General features: G+C 39.3%; 2 protein-coding genes across 2 annotated transcripts; one reads left to right on the forward strand and one right to left on the reverse strand.

The window, feature by feature from the left end:
- Window positions 1–19: 19 nt before the first annotated feature.
- Window positions 20–9,422, forward strand: cgrrf1 (cell growth regulator with ring finger domain 1). The gene is made up of 6 exons (XM_067573128.1): window positions 20–269; window positions 975–1,111; window positions 1,194–1,371; window positions 2,522–2,669; window positions 4,511–4,618; window positions 5,228–9,422. The coding sequence occupies exons 1-6, from the start codon at window positions 166–168 to the stop codon at window positions 5,546–5,548; spliced, it is 996 nt and encodes a 331-aa protein (XP_067429229.1). The 5' UTR covers window positions 20–165; the 3' UTR covers window positions 5,549–9,422.
- On the reverse strand, window positions 7,891–19,431 carry psmc6 (proteasome 26S subunit, ATPase 6). Its single transcript, XM_067573127.1, has 14 exons — window positions 19,290–19,431; window positions 18,723–18,802; window positions 15,918–15,957; window positions 15,781–15,833; window positions 13,987–14,054; window positions 13,408–13,522; window positions 12,471–12,558; window positions 12,162–12,223; window positions 11,956–12,079; window positions 11,444–11,505; window positions 10,435–10,555; window positions 10,267–10,347; window positions 8,402–8,473; window positions 7,891–8,319 (listed from the first exon to the last, which is right to left on the reverse strand). The coding sequence occupies exons 1-14, from the start codon at window positions 19,372–19,374 to the stop codon at window positions 8,201–8,203; spliced, it is 1,170 nt and encodes a 389-aa protein (XP_067429228.1). The 5' UTR covers window positions 19,375–19,431; the 3' UTR covers window positions 7,891–8,200.
- Between the last annotated feature and the right edge of the window lie 678 nt (window positions 19,432–20,109).

Genomic DNA, 20,109 nt, shown 5'->3' on the forward strand with positions numbered 1-20,109 from the left:
TTAAAATATTTGCATTTGTGATTTTTTCCAAAAGTCGTTGTCTACTTTAGGACCTTTTAAGCCACCGTAGTTATTGATTGGGAGTTTCTGTCATGGCCGTCATGAAAGTGTTTACCAAAGGATTTTTTAATAAATTCGCGTATTAAATTGCATAAATGAAAGGAAATGGCAGCGGTTTTCCTGGTGACCTTGTATGAGTATTCCCCACTATTTTACATTAGTGTGGTTTCTTTGTGTTTCGTTGTTACCGCCGCCATGGTGCTCGGCTGGTAAGTGATATTTAGCAAGTTAGCGTAGCCACTAAATTATCATTACAACAGCAGTGTGATCCATTATTTTCGCACATTACCTCCACACTTGTATCCCTCAGAATTTAGGCTTATTCATAACGTTTCATCTTTACGACTTCGCATCTGTACTACATTATCAAAGCGAAAGTAACCATGACACTGTAACACATATCTATCTGAAGTACAGCTTTCACTGCTAACTATGAAAGAGTGAATGTCCCTGTCCCAATGTCTTCACAACACTAAACCTATACAGAATTAAAATCACCTGTGTGCTCAGTCAGCATACACATGAGAGTGTAAGGGCTAAATGCTATAGGAGAAATAGGACAGCTGCAGCAATAATGTTTTATCTGGGCAGAGGTATGTCTGTGTATCTGAGCCCAAAATGTCAAAAACACTATGACTTCATATGACTAAATCTAGTTTAACTGTTTTATTAACAGAGATGCAACAGAGTATTTTGATTTAAAAAATCCTAATCAGTCAACCAAGCACATGTATCAATAAATTATTACATCATTACAGTTGGTCATTAACAGGTTGCTCTGAGTATGCAAAAGATAAACTTAAATAGATTGTCTCTGTGCATACAGATCTCAAGATCAAGAGAGAAGAGAGCTATGTAGAACAGAATTGCTTGGTTTTCTTGACAGCTGCTGCACTGTGCTTCATGTCTTGTAGGTTTGGTTTTGATGTCCCAGTGATCCTGCGCAGCTCTGATGAGATAGAGTCCATCCTACCAACCCCTGAAAAGCAAATGGTTCAGGTGACCAATCCCTTCGCCCTGGAGATGTGCTCTGGGCCAGTATCAGTCACTGGTGAGAACAGTGTCACCATCTAGTAGTACCAGTGTCTTTTGTGTCCCAGGTCATGATAACAGTAGCTAACTCTCCCTTGCAGATGGTGTATTGGTGAGGGCTTGCTGCTTGGAGCCCTGTATCCTGAGCTGTTTCTGGGGCTGTGAGATTGGTGCCCTGCAGGGAGCATTGCAGGCTCACCAGCATGGCCCAAGACTCAGCACCCCCCAACATTTCCAGGAGGCCTTGCACTTCCTCTACTACTACTGCCAGAGCTTCCAGTATCCTTTACAATGCGCACAAGTTTGTCTTAAAACAACAGTCAGGAGCCCAAATGAACATTGAAACCTGTTTTTCTTGCTGTAATCATTCCTCCTGTTCATACTGACCATTAGAAGATTCCCTCATAATGCACTTACAATGGAAGTGATGGGGGGCAGAATCCACAGTCCTCCTTCTGTGCAAAAATGTATTCAAAAGTTTATCTGAAGCTAATATGAAGCTTCAGCATCTAAATGAGTCAAATCAAGTAGATATCTTTCAACAGTACAGTCTTGTTAGTGCCAAAGTCCCTCTTTTTGTTACTATACTTCCACCACAGCTCAACAGGGAAACACTGTCTGAGGAAACACAAAGAGGGAATTTGATGCTAAAAAGACAGTAAATGTGTCAGATATCCACTTGATATGACTAACTCAGACTGCTGAAGCCACATATAAGCTTCACAGAGACTTTTAAATGACTGTGTGGACACACTGTTGATTTTGTCCTCAATCACTTCAATTGAAAGCACATTTGAAGGATCTTTTAATATCCAGTATGAAGGGTGACATGATTACAGTGAAGAAAACCTCTTTCACTGTTCATATGGACACCTGACTGTTGGTTTAAGACACACTTGAAACATAGTGAACCTGTCCTTTGATGTACAGTATCTGTCAACAGTTCTAACTTCTCCTATGAAGATTAATTTTATATTATTACAACTGTATTTTACTATTTTGTCATTCATTATATGTTTATACATCTGCCCCCACAGGAGGAGTTACAGTTATTGACAAAAACATGAATAAACATTTATCTGCCTATAACTAAATGATGATATAATAATAATATGAATTTATAATTTATTAAAAGTTCATATACTGCTGATGATTATCTGCTGTCCATTTAATTTGTAGCTGCATAGGAAATATTCTGAGGTAATGTTTATGTTCAATCAGTTTCTGCTGGAATAATAAAAAACACCAAACATGGATCTGGAAATTCAAAGGAATTGTCCAATAGCAGCTTGTTAACACTTTTCAAGTGTTTTGGGGTGGATGTTCATTTATAAGCAGTCATTCAACACACTCATATTTCAGATATAGTCCTCTATCTTTGTTCCTGTATCAGCTCCTGTTGTTAGTCTCTTTGACCACAACCTCTCAGTATCAGCAGTGAAGACAGAGAGGGGCATCACACACAGATTCCAGCTGACCAGGGGATCACAGATTTTGGGCTGTTGCCGAGAGAACGCTACCCTCTAGTGGCTGTGCTGACACTGGCAGAGCCAGAAGCCAGGGACACATACAACATAGTGAGTCCATGCTTACAAACCTTCCAGAACGCTCTGTCTGTTTCTATGGCAAGGCAGTGTTCACTAAGTCTCTCTCGTCAAGACTTTTCTTCATTTAGGAGATTTTATTGTGGTTAGGTCATTTGCGATTGTGAATTCTCCTTTGAGAGCCAGATAACATTTTAATTTACTCTGTGTTTTGTTTTTTTCTTTACAATTCCTTTCCAAAATTTGGCTTTTATGCAGAACGTTGAGGTCATTAAGAAAATTGACAAGTTGTTTATTAATGATGTTGCAGAGTATTTTATCCCCCAGTAGTTTTTTGGGTCATATTTATCTCCAGATTTATGAATTGGGTTTATTAAACCTTCAATCCATCAGTTCCACAAGCCTTTTTAGTTTTCATGGACTGGATGTTTTCTATTAGTTCTTGTTCTGTTGTTTTTTATCACTGCCTCCACTAACTATTTGCTTGCTTTTCTAGCCTGCAAACACTGGCAAAAAACTAAACTATGTAAAGATGAATTGATATTACCAGATGTTACTGTTATGACCAGCTTGTGGGCCACAACAGAAGAGGGAGACGCCAAACTCAGCAATAACAAGCTGAAATTTATTCAAGTAAATAACAATAACTACAATGGGGTGTGTAAGTCAGTATCAGTGATGTTTGAAAGTGTATGAATGCGTTGTCAGTGCAAAACCAAATCAAAAAGGGAAACGCCAAAAACAACCACTGTTTGGTAAGTGGGGAAAGGATCAGAGGACTGGAATCAGGGCAGACGGGCTTAAATACATTCTGGGGCAATGGCCAGGTGTTCCCAGTTGGGACTCAAGTAGCAACTCAGCTCCATCCATCCAAAGACCTGCAACACATAGACACAAAGGCAACAGGCTCTGGGACCGTCACAGTTACCAACCTTTCACTTTTCTTCTTGTCTTCATAAAATAAGTCTTCTGTTGGTGCAGTTTCTCCTTTGGAATGTTGCTAACAGTGGCAGGTAGCAGTTAGCAGTTGACAGCTAGCTAGTTGTTTTGATTAAAAAATATATACATATATCCAAAGATGATATTTTCTCTTCTATTCTTGCTGATTAATGTTGTTACCTCTTCTTTAGAGTCCTTTCTGAATATTATTTGAATGTTATTTTGCAAAATGTCTCACTTATTTAGGTCCAATTTACTTTGTGATTTTGTAGTTTCGTTCCAATATTTGATATAATTTTCTTTTTGTTTTGAGATGATTTGGTTGGGCCAGATTGTTTTTGGTATGTGTGGGCAGAGCTTCAGCAGCAGCTGGCAGCTCTCTCTCTCTCTCTCTCTCTCTCTGTCTCTCACTTTCTCTCTTTGGGTATGTGTGAGTGGGTATGTTACATAAACATATGTTTGTGTAGGTGGGTGGGCAGGGGATGAATTATTTTTATGAATTTATGTTTATTTATATATATATATATATATATATATATATATATATATATATATATATATATACATATATATATGTATAAATGATCTATTTTTATTTTATTCATGTGTTGTGTGTGAAGCACATTGAGCTTACATTTTATGAAATGTGCTACATAAATAAATGTGATAGATTGATGAAACATTCAGATATGTTGAGAAATGTGTTCATTTGCTGTTTGATCCAGAGACATTTCATCTGTCTGACTTAACTATAGAGGAAATGTACCCCAGCTTAGCATAAAGACTAGAAGCAAGGGAAAATAATGTTCAATTTATTTGTATAGTCCCGTCATATAACTGTTCCTGACTCAGGCTCAAGCTCTCAAGACAAGGAAATACTGTTAGAAACCCTCAGAAATGAATGGAAATCCATGATCCTGTCTCTGTTCTTTCAGGTGGCCAGTGTGACAGTTATTCATGTTCCTGATGACAAATACAGCCTGTCTGCAAGGATCCTATTTCAGTACCTTCTCACCTCACAAGGGAACATGTATGAGTTAAAGGTATGTCACATTTGGTTCAAGCAAGTTGTTCCTACTTCTACCTCAAACTCAGATAGCAGCTTCACATGTTCTGTACAGGAGTTGGATATGGCTGGAACAAGGTCAAATATTTAGCAAGGTGACCACACTATGACACTTCAAAAACCAGAAGATAGAGGGCCATGTTACTGGCCATTCATTGTGGCTTTAAAGAATATTACACAACAGGAAGTTTTGCCTCGGTCCAAAACTGAAGAACCAGATGGACTGAATATCTCAACAGACTCTTTTCAGCAATTTTGGGAAGCTTGCAAGGGACCAATTAAAAGCAGAATGGTTTAAGCAGCAGTTGAAGCAGCAGAGGCTGAGATACCCTGACTGTTAGTGCATAATATGGGTCAAGCTCCAAAACCAACATTCCCCATAATGCAACTCAATAGCATACTTAATTACACAGTTGTATTGTGACTTGGATGTTGACGTGAACTGTCCAGGGTCCTGGTAACATGCTTATTGGCTCACTAATATGGCACTTTCTGTCAATTTCACTAATTTTCTGCGTAACATGAATTATTCTTGCTATCATAAGTGAAAATGTCAATTGAAAACCATGTCTCATGTCTCCTGCAGCCTCTCTTCATGTCAGCTGGCAGTGAGGGGACATCCGGGCCTCCTGAACCAGACCAGAATACCCAACCCGGTGAACCCAGCGAGGAAGAGGCCAGCATGGTGGAGCAGGTGCTGGAGGAGGAGGAGGAGGACTGGTCAGATGGGAGGGGCAGAGACTGTGTGGTCTGTCAGAATGCAGCAGTGAACAGAGTGCTGCTGCCCTGCAGACATGCCTGCGTATGTGACAGCTGTGTGTCTCACTTCCAGCACTGCCCCATCTGCAGGGCCTTTGTCCTGGAGTCCTTCGCCCTGGCACAGGGTGCAGCTGCTGCAGAGCAATGACTCCATGTACAACAAGAGAATGTTCACCCAGATGATGTGCAATGAGCCAGTGAATTAACTTCTAAATACGGTAATACCTGCAAGACCCTAAATAATGATTTTATATCAAACCTCCATGAGTAAAAAAAGTTCAGCTGGACTGTAGAGATAGCAAAATCTGTAGATACGCTGCAGCAACTGCAACAATATAAAAAAAAACTCCATAAGACTGTCTCCAGCATTTAACCAGTGGTCAAACATTTTGAGATCCATGAATAAAACAAGAAGGAGAGAAGATTCATCTCTTTCAGGCTGCGGGACAAGTTTGTCAGTGATAAATGAGCACCATCCTTCATACTGCAGGTGCCAGCAGAGAGATAATAATTGAATGTGTTAGTGTGGACTGTCTACACATGATTACTGACAGAATCTTCACAACTTGGGCAACGATGCTGTGTCCCTATTCCACTCTACATACTGTATACAGTACTAATCTATACTGTTAGTATACAAGAAATCAACATATTTAACCATTTTATACTAATAGGACACATTACAATACATTTGCTATCAGAAACCAATTCCTGCTGTCAGTTGAAACTCAAAGAGAAAAGCTTTTCAGTGATTTCGCATATTTTGGGGGGGGGGGTTTACAGCATCTTTTTGGAGCCGTTTTACCACCCGCAATTCATTCTGCAGTTTTTGCAGCTGTGTGTGCAACAGAAACACACTCAAAAGTGTTTTTAAGTCTGCATACCGACAACTTGGAATCAAGATACAGCTGCAGTTTTCCAGCGGAGCGGGCGATGATGCTCAGTCTCACAGCAGCATTGCCTGGTTGTTGTTGCACCACTTTTATTTTATCCCACATTTGAACAGTAACTGTGTTTGCTGCTGACCTGTCATTGTCAATTTTTTTCAGTATGAATGTCTCATACACAGCAGATCATTTATATGATGTATAACTCAACTGCAGAGAAATCTTATGCAAACAGAGGTTAGAAACATCCTTAACATCCCTCCCAGCTCAGCTGCAACATGTTGTTTCAATGGTTAAGGCTTTACTACAGTGTAGCAACAAACAGACATAACATCTCCATAGTTACACTCATAGAAACACATGTACTGTTTCATGTATTATGGTTACAGAGCAGCTAAACTGTTTATGTGGAAGTTTCATTAAGTTACTTAAGCTTGTAATGATTTCATGAAATGAACATGAAATAGAAGTGATGATGATGATGATGATGATGATGATGGTTTTTGTTGATAGGTATATTATGAACTAGATGATACACAGGTACTGAACCAAGTACAGGATGTTCTGCTGCAACATTCTGTGAACGAGTTCAGAGGAAGAAGAGAAGTTGTTTTCCTGTTTGTAAAGAATATAGATAACAAAGATTTAGTGATATTTTCATGTACAGATTGTTTATGTTTACTCAATATTGTAGATATATTTGTTTGTAGAAGATGATGCAAGTTTGGTTTGACCTCTTTTACAGAACCAGTGCAGTATTCACTTGCCACAGTCAATCAAATCCTAATCTTTAATCTGACGCTGTAAATGAAGGTGAATGGTGAGGAAGAATTCAAGACTTGACATGCATGCATGCCTTCTTTTTTTTTTATGAGTGGACACATTTCCACAAATCATCTGTCAGTGCTTCTTTAAATTTTGTTTTCACCACAAAAGTATCAAGTCGGGCAATATAATCTCCACTCAAATTCCAATTTACTAACTTTTTCCAGAGCTTTCAATCTTTCAGTCTTCATCAGAGGATTGAGTTGCAAATTGTCATGGAAACGGCTGTCATCTGCTGATCAGGACCATGAAGTTATAGAGCTATAAGCTATAGAAAAATCTAGTGAGTGGACCTTGAGTCAAGAAATTTTCTGGTAAAATTACTATCAGGAACAAACTTTTACACTCTAAATATGAAGTGTTTAAAGGACCAGTGTGTAAGATTTAGCAGCATCCTGGCCCTCACCCTCCCTTCCAAGCGTGTAGGAGAACCTACGGTGGTAGCAAAAAACACCAAAGGCCTTCTCTAGAGCCAGTGTCTGGTTTGTCCATTCTGGGCTACAGTAGAAACATGGCGGGCTCCATGGAAGACGACCCACTCCCTATGTAGACGTAAAGGACTCATTCTAAACAAACAGAAACATGACGACAATTCTTATTTTCAGGTGATTTTACACTAATGAAAACATTTATGAATATTATATTCCATTTCTGCCAAGTCCATTCTGCTAGATGCCACTAAATTATACACACTTTAATCGGTTAATCAATTCATTACTTTCACTCAACTGAAGGTAATAAAAGAAATGAATGAGTGGTGACAAAGTGAAACACAGAATTTTAGATATAATGGTTTATTTCAGTATATGAAGGTATTTTATACAAGTGTTGTGTGGGATGCCAGAAGTGACCAGCCTCTTTAATCCAGTGTAAGTACTGAGGCAGGTCAGACTAACAAGTGGAAACAGGAGCTTACTGTTACTGAGTGAAAGTCACTTAGTTGGCAAATTTAAGGACAACATACTTTTTCTAGTGTTGCTTCCCACAAACATAAAGAAACTGTTTGGCCTTAAGCATACAACACAGCAAATCCATGGAAATGCAATGGAAAAACGTCAGGTAGAGAAAAGAACTATGACACAGAGGGTTTATACAGGCTTGTAGTCCAGCTTGGACTCCAGCTTCTTTGAATCAGCAACCTTCCGCACGGCTTTCATGAAATCTTCCTGAGTTACATACTCGCGGTCAGAGCGGATCGCAAACAAACCTGCAAACAAAAAAAAAAAAGTTAACATGGATAAAGCTGTTCATGGACAGAGCTTGAATTAAACAATAGTTCAATGTCCTACCTGCTTCTGTGCACACGTTTCTCAGATCAGCACCGTTGAAACCATCTGACAGCTTCACAATGGCTTCAAAATCTGAAAACATAAGACAATTTAGCTTGATTTGTCTCAACACCAAAGTTACTGCATCTCTTTCTGTGTGTTTACAGAAATATTGTCTAACCTCTGTCCTTCTCACTATCAGTTGCTTATGATGTAACTTATCTAGAGAGTAAAGCTGAATGCAGAACTACAGCCCGTTTTCTTCCACTTTTTACTATGTATTTATTTATTTACCAAATGGCTACAAGTGTACTGTAAATGTACAAGGACATTAATAAAAACACAACCCACGTATTGACAGAAGTTCATAGTAAATTAGTGAGGATATGATCAGCTTTTCAGTATTGGATAAAGTCTGAGTGTTATACTGTTACTACTGAATAATAGTCATAACAATAATTATGACTAGATGCATCTCTAATCTAATATTTTTTCAATTAAATCGATGAATCATTTACTCTATGAAATATCCAAAAACAAAGAACAATGCTCATCAGGGTTGACATTAACCAGCATGTGCCGGCTTTTTGCTGGTATCGTGTAGTGGTCTGGCCAACATAATCAATAAATATCAACGGCCAAAATGTCCAGTGGGAAATATGCTGATTGCCAAATAAACAAATCAATTCATTAATAGCATATTAAATAGCCTAATATTGTGTGACCTATAGTATGTTGCCAAGACAACTTAAATATAAACTTATATAATGCAAAAGTTGGTTTTGCCTCCACCGTTAAGACATGAAAAGACTGACACTGAGTATTTGGTCATGTGACTAAGCGTGGCACACTCCAGCGACAGCCTGGCGCTTTGGCTCAAGAGCAGTTCACATGACTGTTTTCTCTCAGGTAACTTTACATGTAGGATATTGAACTTTTCCCCGGCCCTGATGATTTATTTTATTGTTGTAGCCTATATGCTCAGTTTGTGAAGAGTTCATTCTGCTTACTACTTTTAATAAAATACATTTGTTGGATCACAGTGTTTGTATTTGTTGTGTTTTATTGCTGTTTAAATGTAGGTTATTATATGGCTATTTAAACACATGTCTGGTAGATGTTCTGTATGGAATATTAACGGCGTAAACTCTGACGCTCATCACAAGTGCTGAAAGCCAAATGTGACGTCTTAAAGTGTGTTGATGCACAATTAAACAGCTGAAAGGATTATTCAGTTATCAAATTGTTGCAGATCCATTTCATCATTCTATAAAATTGCTTTCCCAATTTACTACCTCAACCCAAAATTAAGAGAGTAGAAAACAATAAGTTCTGTAAAATGCTGTGAAATATACATAAGTATATGTTTATCAGCCAAAGTATATTAATGCATCTCAATCCAAAATCAAATGTGTTTAAAAATTGCTATTAGATCAGCAGTCAACTTGCAGCCAGCAAGGACTAGTACATTCTGAAAGCACAATGGTTGTATTGTCTATGTAGCATCTGAATGAGAAGAACGGCGTCAGGGAGATGAGGACTAATGAAATGAATGATAAGTGATTCAGTAGTTGCTTACTTAAGGAAAGTGAGCTTACGCAAGACTTGTTGCTGACGCTCCTCCAGAGCATCAGTGAGTGCAACAGTGAGATAAGGCTGTAAATCCCTACATGAGCAGAATTACAAGTAACATGAGAGCTACAAAGTGTTGACAGCACAACTAATAGTCCGTTTCTGTGACCTTTCAATGATCATGTAGGATAGAGAAGTGACAAAGGAAGTCAACTACAGTGAGCAGGTTAAACTGGCATACAGGAGCATATCGTAGCCAGCCAGAGGAAATGATATGAAGAGGATTCATCGAGGTACCAGTTGAGCTTACTCACCTATTTCTCCATGCTTGGTGATGGGACTGGAGTGGATCTTGAGAATGTCCAGACGAGCCTGTTCGTTGGGCAGTTCGATGTCTGCAGAGGTAGAAGAAGATTAGCTGTGCTGCATGAGGTCATACAGAGCTGACAGATGATGAACAGGAACAGGAGAGAAGGTCTTACGGATTTTGCGGTCCAGTCTGCCGGGTCGAAGTAAGGCTGGGTCAAGAGTGTCTGGTCTGTTGGTGGCCATGATCATCTTGACTCTGTGCAGCGTGTCAAAGCCATCCATCTGGTTCAGCAGCTGACAGGAAACACACACACATTAAACAACTCAACCAACCACTGCTTTTAACCATCTGACTAAAAATATAGAACTTTGAAATATAATAAACTGGCCATGCTTTGCAGTATTAAAGTACACTTTACTGAGTGAGTTCATTTTCTAATACACTGCATATAGACTGTACTGTGCTACATGTTCATTGTTCAATATCAGGAATGTGGTTTCAGCCTGTTTGCCTGCTGTATTTGACGTTTTCTTCCTCAGTGAGTAACAATGATAGCAGAGGGACTGATACATTCAGGATTAGATCCAGTGGGTTTGAGTCTAATCGATAAGAGTTTAAATATCTCTTTTCTAACAAACTATTTTGATTGCTTAAATTCGATCGATAAAAAATTGTGACCAAAATATGCACTGAGCAGGACATTTGACAGTTGTATAATAAGCATCAAAAGCATAACACTAACAGCAAATATAAATCTATCTATAGAAATATATTAATCTGTAAATCTTACACAATAAAGTACCACAGGTATTAGGGCCACTGTTAGAAAAAGAGATTTCAGAAAGAAAATCAAGATACTTTGATAAACTCATAATTTGGGGAAGTTTGGAGAAAAGTTGTAATATTATGTATTATTATGAGATTTCAATGCAAAGAAAACAGCAAATTAATTCTTAAAATTCTTAAATTTTCTTCAAAATATTTCCATTCAATTCTCAAACTCTCCAGTTACAGAATATGTTTTCCTAACGTAGTAAACTTGACTGGAAATTAAAGACTTTAATAAAAATAAAAAGTAAGTAAAAAGTAAATAAAATAAAATACAGCAAGGAGATAAGACAGTAGCATAGAAAACAACAGTGGCAGGCTGCACAGACTGTGACATTGAAGTGACTCATTACCTCCATCAGAGTCCTCTGGATCTCTCTGTCAGCAGAAGTTCCCTCAGAGAAACGTCTGCCGCCTACAAGAACAACACAGACATGATTCACAGCACACAGTGGTAGAACTGATCAAGCCCTGAGTGAAGAACATGAACCTTGTTTGTAATAATAAGAACTGTGTATATTCAGTACATTTTGAAGTTACAGTATATTACAGTTGAGAGCCAATCGCACTTGTGCATGCTTGCAGCCAGATACATGACCGCAATGCCAAACACGTTGTATTATAAACAGTTTCATCATCACGTATCTTGCGGCAAGCAAAGAGCGCAAACAGTTATTGTGTACTCGGGGAAATGAACTACTTCCTTGTGTAATACGGACAGACGTCATCTGTCCAGTCTGAGCAGAGAATGTAAATTACAACAGGTTCATGAGAGGCCAGAGACTGCCAAAGCTACAGGAAGCTTTAGCTGCTACACAATAAAAGCCTTTACATAGCTACTAAACTAATCCTAGACGTCACTCACCGATGGCATCGATCTCATCCATGAAGATGATGCATGGCTGGTGGTCCCTGGCGTAGTTGAACATCTCTCTGATCAGCCTGGCACTCTCTCCAATGTACTTGTCCACAATGGAGCTGGACACCACCTGTAGCACAAACAGACACACACACCATCAGCTAACTGACTACAGCGTGGCAGAACACCATGATAATGGCACTGACACTCACCTTGAGAAAGTTACAGTCTAGCTGACTGGCAACTGCTCTGGCCAGAAGAGTCTTCCCAGTGCCTGTTACAGAAATAATCACATCAATAGCAGATCAACTGGATTAAACAAACAATCACCCATCTACGCTACACTTCTAAGGTTATCACAAAATTCAAATGAATAATATGAACCTTACACAAAGTATAGTACCTCAGAAACACGTGTTGCACTCAAACAAACGTGATGTGTATATATGGATGTTATTGGTTTATGTATTCTTACTGTGTGAGGTCAGTTTGAATGATAAACACATGATCAGACTACTAACCTGGAGGTCCATAGAGCAGACAGCCTTTAGGAGGGATGATGCCCACTCTCTGGAAGAGCTCAGGGTTGGTCAGAGGCAGCTCAATTACCTGCCATGAAATCATAACAGCACTGGTTTGAAATCATTGGCTGGAAAATCATCTGGACTTGATGCCTGTCTAATCTAAAACAGAACCCCAACCATACAGCTGTCACCTCATAAAACACATACTGGAAATCATGCAGATACACTCATCAGAATATGGCTGGGCCATATGGCAAAAAGTCTGATCGATCATTTTTTTTCCATATTGATCAAAATCGATATTTATCACAATATATATTTTGATAATGCTGCCAGTTTGAAGTCCTGATGATGACTGAAGCCTGAAGAAACCAGAGGGTTCATAAAGGGTTGAACCTTAGAATATAGTTTATTAACATTAAAAATAGAATAACATAACATTTAACTTAGCAAACATGCCCCCAGTGCTCCAATTACCACTCTGTTGCCTTCACTCCCCACATCTTTTCTCTCTACTAGAGAGAAGTGTCCCTGATTTAGCAGAGTTTGTCCTTCTTCACCCCTCTAACGCTGGCATCATCAGATCACTTTCCTGCCCCTCAGTTCCATTAATTTTTCCCTCTTTTCCAGAGACATCCGCTTTCTTCACCGGTGGCTTAAACAATGCTTTGCAGTAGGACATAGGCAAGTACTTTGACGTGCAAGCCAAAAACTGCAGATTGACTGGCTGTTGTCACATTTATTTCTGCTGTGTGATAGGCTGTTAGATCATCCATAAAGTAAAAAATGTCCAAAGTTTATCATCATCAGACATTATTTTTATTGCGATCCTATATGGAGATTATTTTATTGCCCAGCCCTGGGTACCAGACTCAAAAATAGCCCAAAATGAAGAGTCTGCCTTATATATTGTATTGCTGATGCTTGGTCCTACCTCTCTCAGCTCTCGGATCTGTTCAGACAAGCCCCCGATCTCAGAGTAGGAGACGCTGCCAGGGTCTTCATGGGACATGTTGTACACCAGAGGGTCCACCTCTCTGGGCAAGTACCTTTGAAAGAACAGGAAAACTCATGCTGAGCACACAAACATCACCAGCTGTGTATATGGTTCACTCACTGCCAGCTTTTATGGCACATGTATAGCTTGGGCACACTAAATTCAAAGTTGTGAACAAACATTTTGGGAATCACTGCTCAATATGTTTTTGGTGTGCTGAGGAAAACAAATATAAAAAACTAAAAAGTGGTTTATTAGCTGTAATTATTTCTGTAAGGTAAGCAGCCGTTTGCAGATGCTTAATAGTTACCCTTCAAAACCTCAGACATTATTAGTCCAACCTAAAAAGTCCATGAAGGGTGGGCCGCTTCACCATTACTAACATGATTTATCAAACAATGTGCTCTAAAATAAAACAGTTTCCTTCAGAGAAAAAGAACAGTGGCACTATTTCAAACAGAAAATTCCACATAAACGCAATCAGCCAGGTCAGTGTGATGACTGTGTCCAGTCTACCTCATTATAGTGAGCGTAGTCATGTCCAAAGCCACTCTGGTGCCTGGCTTCAGCTGTGACTTGTCCAACTGAAATGAAAAATATTACACATTAGAGTTTACATTCTCAACACTGAGGTCAAGATTTACTGCATTGTCTTGGCAAACTGAATTTTTCATCCAACAATTTGGATTTTTGAAAATAAATAATCTTGAAAAATAAATAAATGTGTAGCCAAAATGATATGTACCTAAACTGGTCAGGAATTGATTTGGATGGATCAGCCAAACACAGACATAACAACAACAACAGTAGATGAAAAAAAAATCCAATATTGCATAAAGCAGACCTGCTCAGTGATTACAACAATGCCCACATGTGACTAATACCCGAGACCAGAGACAATAAAGAAACAGATACCATGGTATACAGCATGACAACATCTCTGACAATGTGCAGCTGAATCATCTCATGATTAGCACCATTACAAATGTTCTTTTGACCCATCAAAATCCATTGATTATATCAAGCTCACCATTCAAATAAGGTCAGATTAATTATCATTGTTCTCACTTGACCAGTCCATTTTATGTTGTCATAATGTTTTGCATAGCTTATGACAACAAACACAAAAGGGTAACTTGATATGCAGGTACAGGGGTACAAACAGGTAAGGGGTAAAAAAGGTGAGAACATTGCATGGATAGAGAAAACCTGCCACGACTAGTGGAGTCCAGGGACGTGCTCCCCTGACAGAACATTTTGAAATATATTCTAGTTACTTTTTAGTATATTTGCATCTGCTTGAAAACTAATTCTAAGGGGTAAAACAACCCTACATATAACACATAAAAGGAATCAATAGATGTGGGAGTTGGTTACATAAACAAGACAAAAACAAGAAGACAACTACAAGATGAAAAAGTATGTTGTGTTTCTTTATTAACACTCTTCCACTATCAGGCATGTAACGGGTAGAATTCATAAAAAGCTTACATCTAGCCCAGTGGTCAGCAACCCGCCTTGCAAGTTTGAAGTATGTCTCTACTCTAACACACCCTATTCTAATTATTAACTCGTTATGAAGCCCTTAACAAGCTTCAGCTGCTCCATAATGAATTCAGTTTTCTTTGTTTACTATAAGTAAAATAAACTATGAAAAAAAATAATACGGGATTATATTGATAAATTACTTTTACTAGCTTTTTACTTGTGAAGCTTTTATTGCACTTATAGTAACATAACAAGTTTAGTTGTCAACTCTCCTCTGCTGCGCTGCGGAAGGCTCAGCCCCGCCTGCGCTGAGAGAGAGCAGAGAAGCAGCCAAGACGGCCACAATAAATGACAGCAAAACACAGTAGAGACTGTCTTTATTTATGTTATTTACCAAATGTATGTGCACTCGTTTCATTTCAGCTCAATGTGAGAGTCTCTGCTGCTTTTTGCTGTCGTTTATGGTCAGACTACTCTCCTCTGCTCCCTATGGTTCACCGCTGCAGGGCAGAGCCCTCCGTGTGTGCAGGTGAAGCAGGTGAAGTACTCGGGTTGACAACAACTACATTGGTTACGTTACTGTAAGTAAAATTAAAGCTTCAGGAGTAAAAAGCCAAGAGGAGTAATTTAATTTAATCTGAGCAACTGCTGGACAGACAAAAATAGAACAAAAATATGCCATAATCAAGTATCCATGGCATTTGTCAACTCTTTAATTGGTGGTGTCGTGAAGTTTTTAGCCCTAAAAGTTGTGTCAAGGTTCAGAAAGGGCTCAGAAACCCTAGAGAAGATGATGTATGAAAGTAACTGTTCAGCACCTACCTGTCTGCGGCATCCAACCACATATCGGGGGCCGTTGGTGGCCTTGACAATGACTGGAATTAAACAAGAAACACATTAGCATCACATGTCTGACACAGTTTTACATATAAATGTGAGATATCTACCAGTGAACTTACATTTCTCCTCAGTGAGCTGTTTGAGCACTTCTCCAACAATCTGCAAAGACACGAGGTACACATGTGGTTAGGAAGACAGAATAACTCAGCCTCTACTCCTCTCTCTCTCTCTCTCGGCTGCCTAGTTAGCTCCTTTCCACTGGATCATCATCTTTGTAAATCTCTGCATTTAAAAACCAGCATTTCCCATACATAGGCTCTACTTGGGCTGCCCACCCATATAGATAAAATCTGTCTGAGTTGTGTGCTGCTGTGACTGAGTGAGGACTAGAGGCTTCTCCTTGTGCAGCCATCTAGCTAGTGTCTACCGATAGCCTGCATGTGAGGTGTTACGGAGACATCTGTAAATTGTAGCTAGAGAAAACCTAGGTTACACTCCCCCTCCCTCTAAACTGCATGAGTCTCTGCATGCACATCGGTCCCATGCCACACCACCCACCACCACAAGTAAATTCTCGACCTGCGGGAAACACTGAAACCTTTGATGAAATCATTTAATACTTTAACAATGCAGCTGTCTGACTATAACAAAGGCGTTCTTTTCAAAATCAACACCTGTATTGTGTGATGTGGAACACAAAAAGACAAAAAGCCTATTTCAGAGTCTGGAACGAACACTGGCTTCTTGACTTTGTTGACAAATGGACATTATTTTCACTGCTGATTAATCTAGAGCTGCCAGCTATTAAATTTTACCAACTATTTTGCAGGGTTTCCCCTGGATTTTTTTGAGACAAAGGCCGGAGAATGTGCGTGGTGCGGCGTACACAGTTTGTGCACACACCTTTAGAGTGTTGTGTGCTTAAGCAGAAAAAAAAAAAAAACCCATGATTTGACAGATGCAAGTGTCCATAGGGATTTACATTTTGTACCAAGATGGAACAAAAAGATGAAAAATAAAGGTTGTGACAAATGACAGTTTATTTTGTAGGCCTGGGACGATATGCTTATCTCCCGATTCCACTAGATTCCGATTCTTTGGTGTCGATTCAGAATCGATCGAATGAATAGAAAAGATGGCACAATTTTCAGTCTCTTGCTCCAGCATAATGTATGCCAAACTATTCATTGGTGTCCTTAGTCCACTGAAATACAATATGAAACATAACTGGCAGATAAGATAAATGGTCCGCAGGCTTCTTATTTTTAAAAGTTAACTGCATTAATTAATGAATAAATTCATTTGAAAGCATCTTACAGTCTCCTGCCTGTATGAGAATAACAAAATGAGGGGCAGACGGAGTGCTCCGTTGTGTTATTTATGTCATGTCTCCAGCAATGGATAGCAGCCTCTCTGCTGCACCGTTAGCTCCGGGAAAAGACATCGCTGTCCAACGTGCTGAGCAGGTGCAGGGTTTGTGAGGTGAAACAGCACTGAACACTGAGCAATAAGTTGTTTAATGCTGCAGTGTGTGTTGGTCAGCTGGTCTCATTTGTTACTGCTGGAGTTCACTGCTCTGCTAACGTTAGTCTCTGAGTGATGGCATAGAAAGTTCACAATATACTTCACATTCATCTTGCAAAGCTAATTATTGAGTCATTAAATCAAAACATGTTTGCAACCGCTGCCTTTTTTGAGGATGAATTACAAGTACCTCTAGTGTGTGCCAGCTGTAGACTGTCAGTGTGCTGGCAGTTGAGTTCAACGTTTTTCATTCCGTCAACATCACATGCCGGTATTTTCAACAAAGGTGGCGGCCAGTAATACAAAGGCCTCTGAGTTTATATAGGCAGGGAAGACCCTGTTTTGACAATCATTTTGAGTCATTCTATAAGAAAACATTTCCAAATTCGCTGGCTATAGCTTCTTGTGAATGTGAATATTTTCTGGTTTCTTAAGTCCTCTGTGACAGTAAAGTGAACAGTAGACGACATTTTTCAACATTTTCTGACATTTTATAGACCAAACAACTAGTTGATTGATCAAAACAAATACTGACAGATTAGGTAATCGATAATAAAAATAACTGATAGTTGCAACCCTAGATTAGGGATGGAAATTAGCATCGGTCAAATGCCCATGAATCTGTGAAGTGGCTGGTGAATTTACTCAACCTACCAGCCATGGTGACCGCTGGCATTCAATGGAGTTCTACAAATAACCTGGGGAGGGCAGCAATACGCATTTGCTATGAGAGTGGCTGATGTCAGTACGCCTACGCAACGGGAGACAATTCATGAACCAAACGTTAAAAGGCAATTTTTCAATGAGAGGTGGAGGAGAACCGACAGTGGGGAGTTACATGACTGGCTAGTTTTCGATGAGAGCAGTCAGTCAATGTTTGCTCACACTGTTGTCGGCAGCAGCTTTATTGTGGGCACCAAAATTTTTTAAATTGGAAGCTATCAAGGACAACGAAGCCTCCGAATGCCACAGGGAGGTGATGTGCATCGCACAAGGAAAGTCAAAAACAACTGCAATGAGTGTGTGTGTGTGTAAGAGAGAATTAAAAATAAATAATAAATAAATATTAAATTAATACTTTTTATGTCTCCTACTTCACTGTAAAGTCCATTCTCAGTGTTTGTGCACTGGAGGCACAACACTGTGTCTAAGTTGATTATTGGACCACGATTGGCTTCCAAACTAATTGTGATGTCACAAATCATGCTCGTAGGCCCACCCCTAACAATCGGATTTTCAATGAGCACAGAAAAACTTCCTACTTCCAAAGGATTCTGTACAGTGAAGCTCAAACATTTAACTGTAGGAGCAATAAGAAAAACACATTTTTGAGTGGAAGGGTAACGTTACTTTAAGGAGTTAGGCTTGAGTCTACTGTTACAACTTGAAAACAGTCTTACCTGACCAACACTTTGTAGAGCCTTGAGGTCGTTCTCTGATTTCTCATACTGTTTAGTTTGTTCTCTGAGCTGCTCTCTCACTGGAAAAAAAAAACAGAAAGGGCACCGAGGATGCAAAGCGTCATTGCAATTGTTATTAAACAGTCAAACACTGTCACAGAAACATGTTCGTGAAGGCAAGTTAGCGTAATGCTAGCGGTAGCTGCCAAACGTTAGCTTAGCATAAAGCTCTAAAAGATAACCATTACAGAGGCGACGAAAATACGACTCATTATGTATATCAAGCAACAGCATTGCAGGTTTAGTTAAACCGTCTTTGACAAGTTATTAGCCAATTTTATATTTTACACAGAGTAACTATTGTTTGTCTGCTTCTTCTCGTTAGTTAGTTGTTTAGTTAACGCTTGTAACTAGCCGGTTTTCTACGACGACGTTCCTGCATGACAAAGCACTAGCTAGCCGGCCAGCTAGCTGATTCTGACTGTCCAATACAGTGTATGTCATCAAAACAAACAAAATGTCTTTCTGCCACAACACGAAAGCCACATTTAAATTTTATATCCTCACGTTCTTTTAATCGCCCATCCACTTCTTTGTGTTCAAGTAATTTTTTCCTGTAATCTTGCAGCGCTTTCTCCCTGGTTTCCGCCATGATGCTCTGCCACTGAATGCTGGGTAAGTGCAGCGTCACCACGGTGTTTGGTTGTAAGCGCCCTCCTCTCCCCATAGATGTATCATAAGCGCTCTTACTATCCATCTGTGCCTCTCCCGCTGAACCCTGCCCCGGGCTGCTGTACCATACGTTGTATATAAACTATATATTTTTATACAGTCTATATATAGAATTTATAGTTATATGCAGTCTATATGTGAAATACATATTTATATACAGTCTACATATAAAAAATATCTGTGCAGTCTATAACATACAGTGCTGCTTGCAAATTTGTGAACCCTTTAGAATTTTCTCTATTGCTGCATAAATATGACCTAAAACATGATCAGATTTTTATACAAGTCCTACAACTAGATAAAGGGGACCCAATCAAACAAATGAGACAAAAACATTAAAAACATTAACTGACCCCTTGCTTTCAGTAACTGGTGTGACCACCTTTTGCAGCAATAGCCAGGGGCGCCGGATTTATTACAGAAGTGCGGGGGGCCAAAAAGTTTCTGTGTGCATGCGCGTGTGCGTGTGTGTGTGTGTGTGTGTGTGTGTGTGTGTGTGTGTGTTAAGGTCTTTTCATATTTTCTGCGGACACAGATGCACTCCACACGTGCGCACTAATAAACAGGGTTGTGAATATTACCACTGTGCAGTGTTTTTCTGCTCCGCCTTTAAATGCAATAATCTGTTATCCCTATCGGACTGCTGGATCATGTT

Source organism: Thunnus thynnus, chromosome 18 (assembly GCF_963924715.1).
Source record: "Thunnus thynnus chromosome 18, fThuThy2.1, whole genome shotgun sequence".
NCBI lineage: Eukaryota > Metazoa > Chordata > Actinopteri > Scombriformes > Scombridae > Thunnus > Thunnus thynnus.